Source organism: Mycteria americana, chromosome 1 (genome assembly GCF_035582795.1).
Source record: "Mycteria americana isolate JAX WOST 10 ecotype Jacksonville Zoo and Gardens chromosome 1, USCA_MyAme_1.0, whole genome shotgun sequence".
NCBI classification, from domain to species: domain Eukaryota; kingdom Metazoa; phylum Chordata; class Aves; order Ciconiiformes; family Ciconiidae; genus Mycteria; species Mycteria americana.
This window is the reverse complement of record NC_134365.1, coordinates 205,609,789-205,626,856: the sequence shown is the minus strand read 5'-3', so window position 1 is coordinate 205,626,856 and position 17,068 is coordinate 205,609,789. Positions and strand designations below refer to the sequence as shown.

Below are 17,068 nucleotides of genomic sequence, written 5' to 3'. Positions count from 1 at the left end.
ATGTTTATACACATTGGGGTAGCACTTGGAAGCCACAGGTGAGACAGTTGGACCACTGTGCTAAACTTTTTACAGACATCTAATAGGAGACTGGCCTTCCTGTGAAGTGCTTATAGTCCAAAATAGAGCAGACAGTTGAAATGTTGAGAACTGAGACATAGGAATGTGATTTGCTCCAGAGTATGAATTTAGTTTCAGAGGTTCAGTGCCCAACATGCCAGACTTCTTATTGTGCAGTTACATCGCAGGAGGATAAACATTTGAGAGGAATAAATATTTGAGAGGGTGATGTTTGTGATTCAGTTTTTTTTTTTAACTGGAAAGATCTTAATTTAGTCTCTTTTTTTTCACCTCCATCATTAATACTGTATTAAATTTTAGAGGAATAAACTGATTTTAGTTAAAGTAATGATGTGATATTATTTCCAGTTGTAACGCTTTAGGCATGATGCTACCCAAAGTGTGATGCATGCCTCCTGAATGCAGGGGAAGATAATTCTTTTGCTTGAAGAAGTTTGTGATCAAAAGACAAAGGTAGATGATGATTTAGAGGGTGCAGGGTCTATAAATAGAAAATGAACAAGGTTGTGATGGGCGCTTGTTTCATTGGACACAAAAAAATCTAACCATATAATTTGTAAGAAACTCTTTGTTTCCCTTTTCCCCTTTTTTGGATAGCAATATTTAGAAATACTGTTTCTATTCAAGACAGTTCTTAAGGTAGTAGTAAACTGGTCCTAATACATCTATAATGTTTTTCATCTACCCACTTTATGTAACATTGTTTTATCTTTTATAATCCTATCTGTCATCTTATATCAATGATTTAATTCATGAAGGTACCTCATTAAGTTGGTTTCAGTGCTGGGAATTTTTCTTAACACAACAGCATAATTTAGTATAAAATCAGCAGTCTCAAACACAACCCAGAGGAAGAGCATATATGTATCAAATTTGTACTGGATTTGGGTGCAAGATAGTTGAAAACTACATGGGAATGAATGTAGATCACTTGTCTTGTAATTCTAGACCCCTGACTGGCCTTGCCTCCTCTTCCAGGAAGTGGAGGTCAGTGGAGTGATGAGGAGGTGGATCAGGGAGTACAGAGGAGAAAGAGTGTTGGGATATTCTGTGCAAAATGAACAGAATCGTGTTTTGACATTTGAACAGGAAACTCTAATCTCAAAGCCGTTTTAGAAATATTACTTAATCTAGTCTCAAATGTTGGAGTTTTCATGCATATAAATTGATAAATCATTTGACCTTGGGAGGCAGGTCCTTATTTAGATTAAATGATTCTCCCTTCTGTGCTTCATCTCACTTGTAGAGCTTGCATCTCCATATGGTTAGGCTATTCCTCTTGGAAGGAATTCTTTAGGTTGAGGTTGAGAAAATTTGCCCAGTACTTTTACATCAGTGCTGGCAAATACAGGTGCACAGCAGCTGAACAAAATAGAGTGTATGACTGTGGTCCATGAGGACATGGATCATTGACAGCACTGCATGACAACCTCAAATGAAAGCCGCCATATACTATTGTGGTGGCAGGGAAATGTAACTGCTTATATATATTTTTGAAATCTATTGCTGTGTGGAGTTTACCAGGTGTATTGGCTTTCTGTGGACAGGTTTTGGTGGGGGGGGGGGGGCTGCAGGGGTGGCCTCTGTGAGAAGACACCAGGGGCCACCCCTGTGTCGGACAGAGCCAGTTTTCAGCTGGCTCCAAAACGAACCAACTGCTGGCCAAAGAGTCCATCAGCTGCAGAGCCCATCAGCAATGCTGTGGTGCCTCTGTGATAACATATTTAAGAAAGGGTAAAAAACACTGAATAGGAGCAGTGAGAGGAGTGAGAAAATGTGAGAGAAACAGCCCTGCAGGCACCAAGGTCAGTGAAGAAGGAGGGGGAGGAGGTGCTCCAGGTGCCGGAGCAGAGATTCCCCTGCAGCCCGTGGAGAAGACCATGGTGACATAGGTTGTCCCCCTGCAGCCCATAGAGGACCATAGTGGAGCAGATACCTACTCAGCAGCCCATGGAGGACCCCATGCTGCAGCAGGTAGATGCCTACGGAGGCATCTACCTAAGGAAGCCTACCGAGAGCCCACAGCAGAGCAGGCTTCTGGCAGGAGCTGTGGCCCATGGGGGACCCTCGCTAGAGCAGTCTTTTCCTGAAAGACTGTACCCCACGGAGAGTACCTACAGTGTAGCAGTTCTTGAAGAACTGCAGCCCATGGGAAGGACCCATGTTGGAGCAGTTCTGAAGGACTGCATTCCATGGGGGGACCCCACACTGGGTTAGGGGAAGAGCGTGAGGAGGAAGGAGCAGCAGAGACAAGTTGTTATGGACTGAACACAATCCCCACTCCCTGTTTGGATCTCCAAAGCATAGGAGGAAATGAAGAGACAGCAATGAAAGACTGTCTTCATATCTGGAAAACTTCCATAATGCAAAACGCTCCAAGTCTTTCAGTTTTGGTGCTTCCACAGTTTGTGAGTTTATGGCAGATCAGTGGGCCTGTCAGTATATCTGTAACAGCCAGCTGTGCCAGGGCTTCCCACACAGGAGCCTACAACCTAGGAAAAAGCATTTTAAAACGCTCGTCACAGAGCTTGTGTCCTGGAAGACTCAGGGTCTGTGAGTCATGGCTCTGAAGCAAGATCTACCATGTTACTTCTGTGTTAGACTGTAGGTCTTCCAGATTCCTACCTACATGGTATAGGCCCCATATAGGCTGTCAAGCAAAAGTAATGCCGTTGGCAGACGAGCTGTGCTCTGCTTATCGGACTTCATTTTCTAAATATATTGTTAGAGTAGTGTTTTATTCATCTCTTGAAGAAACAAAGCTTTTGGGTGTGACCAAATAATAAAACAAGAACAATATCATGTAAATGTTTGTGCAGGTATGTATATGTATGTGTATTTGTACATACATATTTCTTACAAACTTTCACTTGACCACTTCTGTGTCATTTTCATGGTTATGGTTACAGCTGTATTTGGACTCTGACTTCCCCCGTGCCTGTTTAGAGGATTTAAAGTATATGGGTGTAACTTCTGGAAATCAGTGAATAAGAAGACATTGGGATTTTTTGCTTTTTGTTTTTCAATAAGTGATTTGTGTTTAAAGTGTGGGACTTGTCTTTAGAACAATAACATGGACTTTGGGAAGTCTTTCTCTCACAGAGAAAGATGACTGCATGTGGCTTGACTGTGTGTCTCAGTAAACCCTGCAGTGTACAATTTTTGCCATTTAGGCATTATGATTTCTTTTTTTAACTGAAAGTCTCGTGACTCACCTATTATTTTAAAGTGCTAGTACTATCACATAGTTCAATCTGCTAGAATAGAACATATCTAATTCATATTACAGCTACTGCAATAACATTATCTTGGCTATTTAAGGTGCATTGCAACATCTTCTCTGGAGTCTGACCTCCACATTCATCTTATCTTTGGTAAGGTCAATGGCATTGCAAAATTTGCAGGAGAAAATCAAAGTTTTTATAAGAACAAAATTTTCTTAGAATGCTAATATGAGACTGTGTTTTACCAAGCATAATTTAGTCCATTTATAACAAGTAAAATGCCTTTAGAAATGTAAGAGAAATAGATAAAGAATTGGGACATCCAGGTAGTCATGTTTGCCTGGAGGCATTTTCTGAGAACAGTAGTGAGTCAGAATGCAAATCCTCATGGTTTTGCTGATTTTTGTGGTCGCTGCTGATTACTGTAAAATTGATTCAGGAGCGTTGCAGCATCTCTGCATATGTTTAAGCCTAATCTCCATAGCGTCACAGGCATTTTTCCTCTCTGTGGGTATTGTACTGAGGAAGAAAAAAATCTCATAACCTTCATCTTAGCATTTTTTCATATCAAGGGGCAAAGAAGGACACTATTCAGTAACTTCTTACTCTTGATCTTGAGTATAGCAGCACAAGTTTTCTTGGATTGGTTATTTCAGGACTTTAATGATAGTCAGATAATGTTTTATTGCATTTGGATCTAGGCTGTGGCAAGGACAGTTTGCTTTGAAAATGCGAAGAATTATTACTCTTATTTTTAGTTAAAAGTATTTTAGGGTCATATCATGTTATTTAATAAAATTTCAAGTTTGACTTTTTCTCTCTCTTTTTTTTTCTCCATCCTGAGAATTAATTTGAGCTTTAACTCCACTAAGTATACAATTTCACAGCTTGATATTGATTTCTTGAATTTTTCATCTTGTAGAATCCTACTGTATGGACCATGTGTTATGAAAAGTACCTTTTGCCCATGTAAAACTGCAAAGAAGTAAGGCAATGCAGGGCCTTAACAAAGGTCTACTCTAAACAGAAAATAAATTAAGTAACTATGACTTAGTTACACAAGGTTTACATTCAACTGTTTTAGTTGGCAAAGTTAACTGGACTGTGTTTGAAAATAGAGGAGGTCTGCCATTTCCTCACAGAAACACTTGTAAAACACTGAGAAATCCCTTTGCAGGGGAAAGTAACATGCAGGATGTGACTCCAGAACTGAATGAATGATTATACAAGAAAGATATACGAAACAAGTGTTTAAAAAGGGTTATTAGTAAGAAAGGTTGTGTTGAAGAAATCAGGAGGTATAGAGGACATTTGTTGCAGAAATGAGAGCCTAAGTTAGGGCTGCCAGTGAAAACTGAGACTTGCAAAGGACATTAAAACAACAGTAGAAGGTCATTTACATCTTTAAATACAAAGATAGGAAATAGGCAAATAATTGAAGCTGTTACATATTGATGATGGGACAGAAGAACAAGAAAATCTGGTTAGAGACGTAAAACTAATAGATACTTCACATTGATTTTCACTCAAGGAGGACGTTGACCTTAAAAAAGGCATGATGGCTAATGGGAATAGGGAAATCACCTCTTTCTTCCGTGGTTCTTAAAGAACTGGTTTACTGAAGGTCAAATGCAATAACAAGTGCTTCTTAGTAGAGCTGTTAAATGAGTTGTGATACATATGATCATTGAATAGGAAATATAATACCTATTTTTAAAGGGGGACATAGAATCTGGCAGCCATGGACCTAGCAGCTTAACATCAATAGACTGTAAAGTTATAGAACAGATTTTGATGAAAAGAAAGCTTTCAAATATGGCTATAGACAGAAAATGGCATAAAATGCAACCAGAAGTTATTAAGGTAGAAAGTGTGGGATTAATCCATATCTTCCAGTTGCCAAGAGAATGAAGTAAAATAGACATGCTCCGAAGAGATTTGATTTATGAAAATAGAGACAAACAGGAGAGTTAAAAGGTAGGCATGAAACTAAGGGGAAGATGGCAACAAATGCTGGTAGAAGAGGAGGTACCAGGCTGGAGAAACATAGCTACAGGAGGAAGATACTAAGAGACTGATTTTACAGTAGACACAGAGATAAAAAGTTGGAGTACCCTGATGGAATTTGCTGGTGAGGCAGATACAGACATCAATAAAAGTTCAGAGCAGGCTAAGAATGTAACTGTGGAAGTAAATAATTTTGAGGAGTACAGTAATAGATGTGATATAATGGAAAATGAATAAAGGTGACTAATAAAAATATTATGCTGTAAACAGAAACTCATCATTTGGAAGTAGCCCAGAAGGAAGAAAGAGCAGAATTTTGATCCCAAGATGATCGTCAGCCATCACTGAGGTGCAGATTTAGAAAAACGCAATGTGATCTTAGGATATGTCAGAAGTATTTTGCAGTAGAGGTGAGGAAGTAATGTAAAAAGAAATAGAAAGCCTTCAACCGAAATTCTAAACATGGTCATCCATGTTCAAGAAAGATGAGATGAAAGTGGGAAAGCACAGAACAACACTTTTTAGGATGATTAGTGGAATGGCAAACCAGTCATTCAATGGGTCTAGGAGAATGCATGTTGTGTGGTCCAGCAAAGAAAACACTAAGAGAGTTTGTATGATCTGTGTAGCAACATATTGAAGGGGAACTCAGGAGAAGGAAGAAAGCTTTTTAAAAAGCTTTATTTATATATAATCTGGCTATGAAAATCCTCAGGTTGGGGGTGTAACAGTGGAGCAGCACATAAAATCACAGAACTGCCCTCAAGCCACTTGCTCCAGTTCTTGCATCAGAACTGGATAAATCACCCAAGTCTAAGGAGAAGAATGCACAATTTGTATTCTTTGCTCTTTAGACAGTAAATGTAATATGAAAGAATCAAAGCTGAACTGGTTTGAATCAGCCCATTTGCTAAGTATGTACGCTGTACCCTGGCTGTGCCGCTCTCACAGGACGACTGTGACCTCCAGGCTAGAAGAGAGGAGGCCATCATCTAGTTAAAAGGGTGTGACTTACTTAGGTTTTCCCATGTTTAGGCTACATGTAAGAATGGGTTGTGAGGAGGGAGGGTGTGGAACACAATACCATAGGAAATACGTACTTAGGAGAAAATGGATACGATGATCTCCTAACTGACTGTTCCTTTCTCCGTTTTCTGTGATTCTGGGATAGGTAACACTATTAATGATCACACAAATTCTAATAAGTTGGTTTGTATTTTAAAAAAAGTGTGATGTTTTTCATTGGGCCCTTCATGAGTTGCTAGAAAGGCAGTATTTTCTCAAGAAAATACCCTTATGCCTGCTTTTATGTGCATAGATCAGTAAAGCCCTTATCCAGTCTGCTGAAATCAATAAAAGTCTTCCTCTATGTCTTAAATGAGTCCAAGAGCAAATAAAAACTCAGAATATATATTCAGGTCATTTTTTTCTGGTTTTGAGGTTGACACAGAGTAGAAATAAAAGGTTTGGAGCAAAAGTCTGGTCACATTGACTTAGTACGTTTTTCTTCAACTGTTCTCTTACAGTCAAGGAGATTATTCATGAAGTAGGTTTTTACTCAGTGTCTGTAGTAGAGTTTTAATGTAGCACAAGGGCTCCCTGCTTAAAAGGGAGTGAAGGCTCTACATTGTCATAATTCAAAATGTCCAAATTTCACTTATAAGGTCAGTAACATTTTTGTGATAATTTTCACATTTTAAAATGTGAACAGTTTTCTGTTTAAGGTACTGGAAATGATCAATGCCTGATAATATGCAGAGCTATGGTTAAAACAGCATATGTTCACTTTTCACTGGTGTGCAAAAATCCATGTTATTTATTTAATATTTTATTTTAGAGTAAAAACTCTATAGATAATGTGATGTTCTATGAATAAGATCCAAAAGTGACAAAATGTTATTTAGCTATTTATTTATTGGTTTCCAGAATGAAACACATGTGAAAATTGTGCATAGTTAAATACAGGCAGAAATGGAAATCTTCAAATTAAAAACTTGGGGATGTTGGAATGTATAAGTACATGTTTAAAGATTTTGTCACTACCTGACCTCTGTTTTTTTTTCTTCCAGTTTGCTCCCAGTATTCTAGAGGAGTTTTTGCCATTTTTGGACTATATGATAAGAGATCAGTACATACCTTGACCTCATTCTGCAGCGCCTTGCACATCTCCCTCATCACGCCGAGTTTCCCCACGGAGGGCGAGAGTCAGTTTGTGCTGCAGCTCCGACCATCTCTGCGGGGAGCCCTCTTGAGCTTGCTGGATCATTATGAATGGAACCGCTTTGTCTTCCTGTACGACACAGATCGAGGTGAGTTGTGACCCAGCTTTCTTATCTTCTTAGTTCAAATGACTTTTGCAAGGACTGTGCGTTTTTGTATCGTATGGAGAGCTTGGGAGTCAAATTTTAAAGGGCCTTTGAGGTGAAATACCTCTGACTGAGTACCTGTGTGGCTGAAGGAAGAATTCCTTCATCTGCAAATATTGGATATTGGACGCACATAGTATGTAATCGACCAGCCGAAGTCTGTGCTTCAAGTCTAGAATACTAAAACATTTTAACTAATGTTAGTGAAGCAAAGACACAGTTCAGTAAGCAGAATTTTACAACTCTGTTCACTCTTCAACTGACTTCAGAAGTGACAGCACTACAAAGAAGTAGAGAGGACCAGCCACTTCTCTGCACCTGCATTGGTGCAAGCTGAGATGTGAGTGAGCCCCTAAGGGGCTCGCATGCTTTGGAAGGTCAAGGCAGAGAGAGGCTTGCTCAGTGTGAGGCCCTCAGGCTGCGGCAGAGAAGTGGAGGTAAGAGGCAATACCTGCCAGGCAAGAGGTATCCATGGGGCAGCAGAAGGAGGGAGTGCTGCCGTAGCCCATCTTCTACTCCCTTCATCTGGAGTTATCTCTGTGATGGACTACACTTTTATAAAATATGTAGTGCATTACACAAAAGGCTACACTTTCTGTCCACATTCTCCATTCCATATCCCAGAGCATCTCAGAACCTTTTAAGTGGTATAAAACTGCAAGTACATCACTGTGCCTCACCACTCAGTGCAGAATTGAGAAGTGTCCTGTTCTCCACATTGTGTGTTCACTCTGCTGGCAAAACCCTTTGCCTTTGTTTATGGAATAGGATTGAGCCAACATGGCTGAGCTTCTGTGGAAGAGGCAAGATTTTTATGTTGATGGCTTGCTTTCAGGGGGGTAGTGAGCTGCATAGCTGTAGTCAAATAATTATTTTACTACAGCTGTTTCAATATAGCTCCCCATGTGGACAGTCTATTCTGGAATTAAAGTGGCTTTTTTCCAGTATAATTACTCTGCAGTAGAAATAGGGAATTATACTGACCTAACTAAATCTGTTTAATTATTTGATTATGGCTATAGAAGTCAATTTTCTCATATACAAGCACTAAATTTTAGTGACTTTTTAGCTTGATATACTGCCTAAATACCTGAATTTAAATCAAAATGAGTAATGGAACAAAATGAAAGGGTTTGTATTGTTCCATAATTGTTTGTTTTGTTTTTTTTTAAATAAAGATTTTTTTAATGTTTGCTGGACCTACAAAGGAAGTTCTGGGAAGCATTATGGAATGTATTACATAACTGGAAAGAGAAAAAATTTGCGAATTTAAAAGTATTCCTACTCAAGACATAGTTACGAGTAACAAGAAAACAAGCACATAATTACAGATGTGATCCTACAAGTTCAACACATTGTTAAGAGAAGAAGTGCACAGCCTGCAGTCACCTTTCTCATCTAAATTCACACACTTAATTAGATTGAGACATCATTTTTAAGCATGCAATATCACACCAAGGGCAGTTTCAGAACATCGTCTATAACAGTGTGGTTAATAAACGATTCTTGTGGCACTGAACTCAGCAACTCTGAACTCATCAGTGTGTCTTTGATAAAGAGATGACATTTGCCAGCTTGGATGCAGGGGGTGCTACATTGGATAGTCTCTCAAATTCTGAATAGGTCTTGTGACTCGGTTTAATGCAGGAGAAAATAAGATTCAATGCATCTTTAGGTATTAAGATGACTGTAAAGATACCTCATTGCTGAATAATTTTCACTGCCATTCCACAATAGAAATTTTTAAGGTGGACCTGAGATATGATAAGAAAAAAGTAAATATAATCTCTTAGCTATCAGTGTAACCGGAAAAAGAAAAAAAAATATCATTGATGTTGAGTCATAGGGTCTCTGTCAGTGAGGCCAGAACTTAACGTTGTCCAGATTTTTGCCACAGATCCTTCCTTTACATGGCACATGTTTCCCTGTCTTTCTGAGCAGCCCTATCCAACCAAACCGAAGGAAGGAGAACCCCCGTTATCCTTTTTGTTTTGAAACTGGGCCTGTGAGTTGATCTTTGCAGCTTAACCAGGAAGCTATAAATAAACTCTTATGGGGGAAAGTAAGCAATAAGCATAAATTCCAGCCAGACACAGTAGCTGCTTGTGAAGAAGGCAGCATTTAGCAGCTATCAGTATTGTAAAAGGCAGAAGTCCTTGGCAGAAGGCAGTATGACAGAATAAACTTAGGCAAACCTTCAGCAGCAGTGGTAATATGCTGTGGTGGGCAAATGCATGTTGTTTTCAGACCTGCTTTCCCAGCCTTTCCATCCTGCTTGCTTCTTGGTTCTGTTGCGTGCGGCTCAGTTGCTGCTCGCTCATAGGGGGTGAACAATTAAATCCTGTTATTAAGGTAGGTTTCTCTGCCATATCATTCCATTTATCTCTTTGTCAGCCCCTCAGCTCCCTGCAGAACCCCAGTCTCTTTGCTACTGCGGCAATCTATGTTAGCATTTCAGTTCAGGTCAGGAATGCGCTTTTATCACATCTCTCCAAGTCATTCCCACGTACCACATTTGGGTTTACACCATGGAGTAGTCTTGAAGCTCACAAACTCTGATGAGGTGGTGACTTCAGCTATTATGTTAAATCTCCCTTTCTGATGTTCTGCCAGACTCACAGTCTGTAAAATCACTGTCCTCTGCCAGGATGAAGATACTTGGAAGAACGGCAAAGATACAAAATGAACTGGATCTAGCAGGGGACATTACAAGAAAGGAGAACAGGTTTTGCAAAAGACATTAGACCTAAGAGGAAGATGAAGGAAAATTCAGCTCATTATTTAACGGGGAAAGTGAGCAAGTAAAGAGTGACACAGAAGGCTAAAGCCTCAAGGGTCATTTTGTTTCAATACATTCTTCTTTCTCTTACCCTCCTTCCGTAAAAAGGTTTAATTATGACCCAGTGCTTAATACAATTAATATTAACAGCAAAGTGCCAGGAACACAGACAGGACAGGGAAAAAGCAGGCTGAAGAACACTTACTGGAGTTACGCAAAGCATAGTGGGAAAGGGCTGAAATGAAAACCATGCCCCCTTGAGATAGCCAGAGGAAAGGGAAGTCCAGCAGGGGTGAAGTGCTCAGTTAATATTTTATGTCACCTCTAAAGGGACTTAAGTGAAAGAATCAAATGAGTAGACCAGAAGAACATTTAGTTTATATATGTTGTTTTATTGTAATTGAGAGGTATTTCTTTTAAAAAGAGGCATACAACCAAATGGAGCTGTGCATCTGCAAATCCATGGGATTTTTGACCTAGCACAGGTACACCTACAGTATGATTTTGCTAGTTGGCGACAATATTTTCTAGCACCAGAAAGCAAAAGTTGGACCCTGAAACCACAGAAGAGGCTGGAGAAGTTTGTGTGAGGTGTGAGAAGCTGTTTAAGAATAGAATCATAGGATTATTTGGGTTGGAAAAGGTCCTTAAGATCATCAAGTCCAACCATTAACCTAGCACTGCCAAGTCCACCACTAAACCATGTCCCTAAGCACCACATCTACACATCTTTTAAATACCTCCAGTGAGTGACTCAACTACTTCCCTGGGCAGCCTGTTCCCATGCTGGACAACCCTTTTGATGAAGAAATTTTTCCGAATATCCAATATAGAGTCAAGAGGTGCAAGAATCGAGCATCCAAGAGGTCAGTGTTAGTTTTCCACATTGTGTGTAGCCTTAGTGAGAGCTGGAATGGCTGAAGTTGCTAGTAAAACTGCAGGGATTACCCAGAGCTAAGGGGTCCCAGGGTGGAGAGCGGCAGAGGGGCTGCAGAGCAGCGTGGGACACCAGAGGGGATGGCAGCCAGCAATCTGGAAACTGCTTTCACAAAAGTTCAGCAGCCATTTGAATTCAACCGTGTTTCCCAGCAAGAGTTTTCGGTCCCTGACTGTGACTAAAGAGTGGTAGCAGGAGGGGTAGAGCTACCAGCTGGCCTAGCAGTTGGCTCACCAGAGGCGAGGACTGTAAAATAGATATAGTTCTCTAGAAATTAGGCATCGTGTGTGAGCCTGTTTATGTACCTTGTTGATGCTTTTTTTTCCTTTGTTCCTTGTAATTACATATTGTTCATTAAACCAACTCAGTCATGGTTGCAGTTGAGGAAAATCAGCTTGCTGTGCACAAGGTAGATTTAATTTTCCCACATTTCTGGAGAGTGTTTTTATAGCAACCCCTTTAATGTTGAAACCGTTCTGTTTTATGACAATCTAAACCTGGCAGAACGGTTACACAAGTCCTGATGGCCTGTTCGAATTAATCCTACAGTACATAGAGTGGCAGTCTCCAAGCTTTTGTCGTTGAGGACTTGTGGAGGATAGGTGAGTCCCAGATGTCTGGAGAAGGCAAAGAAAGGTACAGGAAATTTATAGGTCTCCCTCTTATTTTGAGGGAGATTATGGAGTTGGTTATTTACAATCAGTTTATCAGGCTAATCTAATTTTCTCTTTTGGCAGAGTAGCTGGCCCAGCAGTAAGCAGTAGGTTTGGTGTATCCATGATTAGTAACTCCGGTGATATTGCCTCATGCCTGACATCCTCCCAGAAAAAAAAGAAAATAGAAATTCAACTATAGCATGGCATCTTGAAAATTAGAAATCATAGCCCCAAATTTGTTATTAATGACACATTTTAAAAGTAAGAGGAGGTCTCAGGTGAGGTACAAGGGATTTGTCTTTCCTCTGGGCTGGTGAACATCCAGTATGAATTTGCATGATAGCACAGAGAACGGCTTTTGTGGGTACCCAGCCTGGCCGAGGTAAGAGTGATACAAGACAGGTTCAGATTCAAAGTGCTCTTGCTAAATAGATAGATCAATAAGGTGAAATATGATAAAGGTAGTACAAAGGGTAAACTTAGTAGGAAGAATCAAAGGTACAAACACAAAGTGCGGAGTAACTGGCTCAGCACTAGTATCACGGGAAATGTTTCAGGAGTTGTGGTGAGCCGTAACTCACCACAACTCACCATTCTCACCATATTCTCACCATAAACTGTGAGAATAATATAAGTCCAGAAAACCATACTGTTTCCAATAAAGTAAATGCTATTTTGAAATTTAGGAAAAAGATTGTTGCATGTGAGAAACGAAAGCTGAATATTGCTCTCTCCCAGCTGGCTGTGCTGCTGTGACACATGTTGGGATTTCCACTGAAACAGAAAAAAAAAATTTCCAGTAAGCTGAGGAAGTGGAATGGGATCAAGTGGATAAGGCACATAGAGGACGTGATGGTGGCAGCACTGTGTCGCACCACTTTTTCCTTGCCCTTTGGAAGTTCTGGGTACTGTTCACAGCTATATCAAGGGCCTTCTGTATGAGCATGGCACAAAGATCAGGCCTCTGCTGCTGGAATGGCACTGTGGTCCCTGACCACTACATACAGATATCACATATATAAGTTTCAAGGGTTCAGAGGTGAAGAAGAATATTAAAAAAAAAAAATAAAAAATCATGACCTGTAAGAAAAAGCTTCAGGAATTGAGATTTTTTTATTCGAGGTCTGTTAAGGAGCAAAGACCGATTCTTCTTTGTACTCACTGAGATCAAGTCAAGAATTATAATTATTTTGCAGGAAGGCAGATTGAAGGTGTTGCTAGGAAAAATGTTTCAATAAGGTTAGAATAATCTGAGGAGACTGTGGGGATTCTTACCACCAGAGGTTTTAAAGAAGAGGTTAGAAAATATCTGCAGTGGTGATCTGCTTTGCTACATCCCACCTCAGACGATCTCTTATGTCCCCTCAGGATTTATATTTATGTAATTTTCACGATTTCTTTAGGAAACTGGGAATGGCTTCTTCACAGTACTTGGGACACTGAAAAGATAATTTTCTACTATAGAGCAACTTTCAATAATATATTATTGCTATTCAATTATATATATAGCCTTTGTAAAACATTTAGTATGTTCTATTATTCAAGAATCAGATCAAAAACATTCTAAGTGACTTAGATAAAAACACTGTAAAATCAGGTTGAAGGACTGTAATTATAATATGGCACTCAATAAGTTAAGTTATCATTAGCTGGGCATTTAGGAACTGCAAGAATTGGCCCTACATTGAGCTTTACTTGATATTTTTACTGCACTTCTGAACAAATTTGTCAATGTCTTAATAACGAAAAGAGTAATAATATAATAGCAAGTTGAAAAGTTATTTCAGTAGTTAGCTCAATTGAAAGAGCTAGACATACTAAAGCCAGTAGTAATATAGAAATATAGCCTACTTGTTTATCTGCATAAAAATACTGAGTCAAGGCTCTTACTCATGAAATAAGTTAAAAAGACCAAAAAGACCAAGTGTTGCTAACAAACAGCAAATTGAATATGAACTTACAACACAGTACTGCCACAAAAAAAAGATTTTGCCACCAAGTGCTGTTAGTTATTAATCATTTTCTGCATAACACTGTTAAGCCCAGACCTACATCGCTCTTACCTTAAACTGCTAAAATGTCACAGGGTGTTTCAGGTAAGCCTGAGAAACAACAGTTATGTGCTGGATCGTAGAGAAGATTATGTTGGGAATCTGACTTGGTTCAATTGCAGTGATCGACTTGGTGTTGGGCCCTTTTTTCATTATGATCACCAGGAAGAATTCAGAAGGATTCCCACAACAAGCATTTTTCATCCTACTGACCTTTGGCAAAATGTCCAAGAATAAAAGAGAAACAGAAGTTCATGACTGTGTCCGCTAAAAATGAAAGGTTCTTACCTGCATCGTGCAGTTATGTACCAAACTTTTGTGAAACAAAGATCAGTGCTGTTATGACATTGCAGAAATATTGATATGATGTATTCCAGAAAACAAACAGCATCCAATACCTGGTCTTGTAGTGTTAATTAGACTACTCTAACAGCTGGTCTGTAAGTTTGAACTTTTCCATATTTTGTGTCTTTACAGTTGCTGAGATTAAAATCATCACTGTTTTCACCATGTCAGTTGTTACCTATTCGGGAGTAGTTCCATCAAGTCCAACGGTCAAACTGGTTTGGAGTTTCAGTAGCCCAAATACATCCCAGGAATAGGATGGCACTTATGCTGTAGGTGAACAGAAAAAAATCCTCACTAGATTTGATAAAAAAGCTGTTTGTCTTCAGCAAACACTCTACGTGGGCAGTGAATCATGTCATACATATTGGGATCCAAGTACCACTGTGTTTGTTGTTTACCGAATTCATATTGTAATTTCATGCATGCCAATCTGAACTGATACACAAAACATAGAGAAAAAGTTGTTTTATCAAATACCATGAGTGTAGAAAACTGTAGTAAGTTTGTGAGCCTCCTTCATATGATCTGCTGCTGTCTATACTCAGTAAGAGTAACTTCCATGTTTTTAATGGAATAGACCAGTGTGCTTTATCCATCAATAACTGGTTTGCAGCAAATTTTGTTTTGCCTGTGTTAGCTCATTAATAATTACACCAGCGACATGCCTGCTTGTCTTCATTTTCTCAGCAGGCGATAACAGCTTGACAGTATAGGTAGTAAATGCACACATGAAACTAAGATGCAGCTGGATCCCAACATCAACATCAGTAATGATACTGTGACTTTCCATCTTTCCCTTGTCTTACCACCAAAGAGAAGCAATAATGGTAAATGAGCATGGTCATTGTGTAATGAGCTCAGGATTCACTACATATGAAAATCTTCCAAGAGCTTTCAGACTCCTTCATTAAATAAAAGTACTCTTCTTGTTGATTGAAACGACTGAACATTAGATCAAGGTTGAAATTAACAGAAAATACAGGTATGGAAATCAGAAGCTGATCATCACGTGTACAGATGAGTCCCCTGACTTTGCTATTCTGTGTAAGATGTGGATCAAACTAAGCTGCATCAGAACTTTTCTGGGTGTTTTGGTCATCTAGCTAAACACTCAAAATATGCAGCACAGCCTAATATGCATAAATGCCATTTATATATTTATATAAATCAGAAAACATTAAATAAACTGCTGCTCATTATATTCCTGATCTGAAGAATTTGCTTTCCTTTATTCTGGGTTAGTGGATGCCACGGAGAAGACAAGAGACTCATAATTTTAAATATTGCTTGTCAAGTTGCCATGCCAGTGAATCGGCTTTTCCCTTTTTAACGATTGGTTTGTGACAATGTTGGAGAATCCTTAGAGCTAAGTTCTTTTCTCGCTAGCATTTATCTCAGGTTTACGCACGTGTAACTCAAGAGTATGCCTGTAGCTTCTATATGCTTCTATATTCCAACATCCTAATGTAAATAACATTGCTACTTCCAATGGCTTGTTCTAATAATATCAGAGCAATTGCATTTACAGAACCTGGCTCAAACAGTTAATTTGTTGTTACCTGCATATGTAACACATTCCTTTAAATAGATACATGCCATTTTTAGCTGTTTGTTGAACACATTCTGTATTTACTTGAGAACAGGACAGCGCGGGCTGTAATTCTGAATATCTGTTTCCATTTATTTAAGAGCTTTTCCACACAAGGAAGTTATACTGCAGTTAAGAAAGGAAGTGACTTTATAGTATAGCCGTTTTTCTGAAAAAACCTCCTGTATTGGCATTTTTACTCTAGATTGTCTGCATAGCAAAGTTAAGTTCAGTTGCTCTTAGGAGTTACGAGTAGCAACTCTGAGCACGTTTCTGAGTACGTGCTGTACCTGAGTATGTGAGTACATACTGCTCTGAGTAGCAATTTTAGTCACTTGGCCCATACAGATAAGCCATAATAAAATGTCTGCATACTGTATGTTGGGAACTGTATGCTGTAAAAATTGATTTTATGATTATTTGATCCCAAATAAAAGCAGGTGATTTATATACCTACTAATGGGACTTACGTTAATCTTTTCCATGGATTAAATAAATTACTTCCAGAGATCAAATTTTTAAGCAGAAATTTGTGTTGTGGTTTACTGATATTTAGCTTTCATATTAATCTTTAGGATAGACTCTGCCCTTCCTTACATATATCTGTATCAGTGGTATCACAATTGACAAAACCTGCAAAAAACTTTCATCTTCAGCGAAGGGACTGTGACAGCCTTACATCAGCATAACCAAGAGCATCTTTTCTAAGTATGAGGCTGTCCTATGTTACCAGTACAGATTGGTCAGTAATAACACCGCAGACAGTTGATAGATACAACATCCAGCGGCATGGACCTCCAAAGAAGGCCTTGAAAAGAGTCAGACAAGGAAGCCAGCCACACATCCAAATGCTTATGCTTTAGAAATTTATTTCAGTGTGGACATCTGAGTCCTGCAGCTGCTGTACATAGCCTTTTATATGGCCACAGGTGTTGGCTTCAGTGCTGGAGCACGGAGCGGTAGCAAACAAAGGGGAGTATAGTCAATGCTGCCAGAGGCCAGACATAGTGCCAATTTAATACTGAATGTAA

At 39.2% G+C, this 17,068-nt stretch overlaps 1 protein-coding gene across 4 annotated transcripts in view; it reads left to right on the top strand.

Annotated features, from left to right (window-relative positions):
* GRIA4 (glutamate ionotropic receptor AMPA type subunit 4) overlaps nucleotides 1-17,068 on the top strand; it is a 238,433-nt gene that overhangs the window by 68,850 nt on the left and 152,515 nt on the right. For all 4 annotated transcript variants that reach the window (XM_075491019.1, XM_075491016.1, XM_075491018.1 and 1 more), the window contains exon 3: nucleotides 7,382-7,621. In XM_075491019.1, the coding sequence (XP_075347134.1) occupies nucleotides 7,382-7,621 (240 nt within the window). The remainder of the gene's footprint in view (nucleotides 1-7,381; nucleotides 7,622-17,068) is intronic.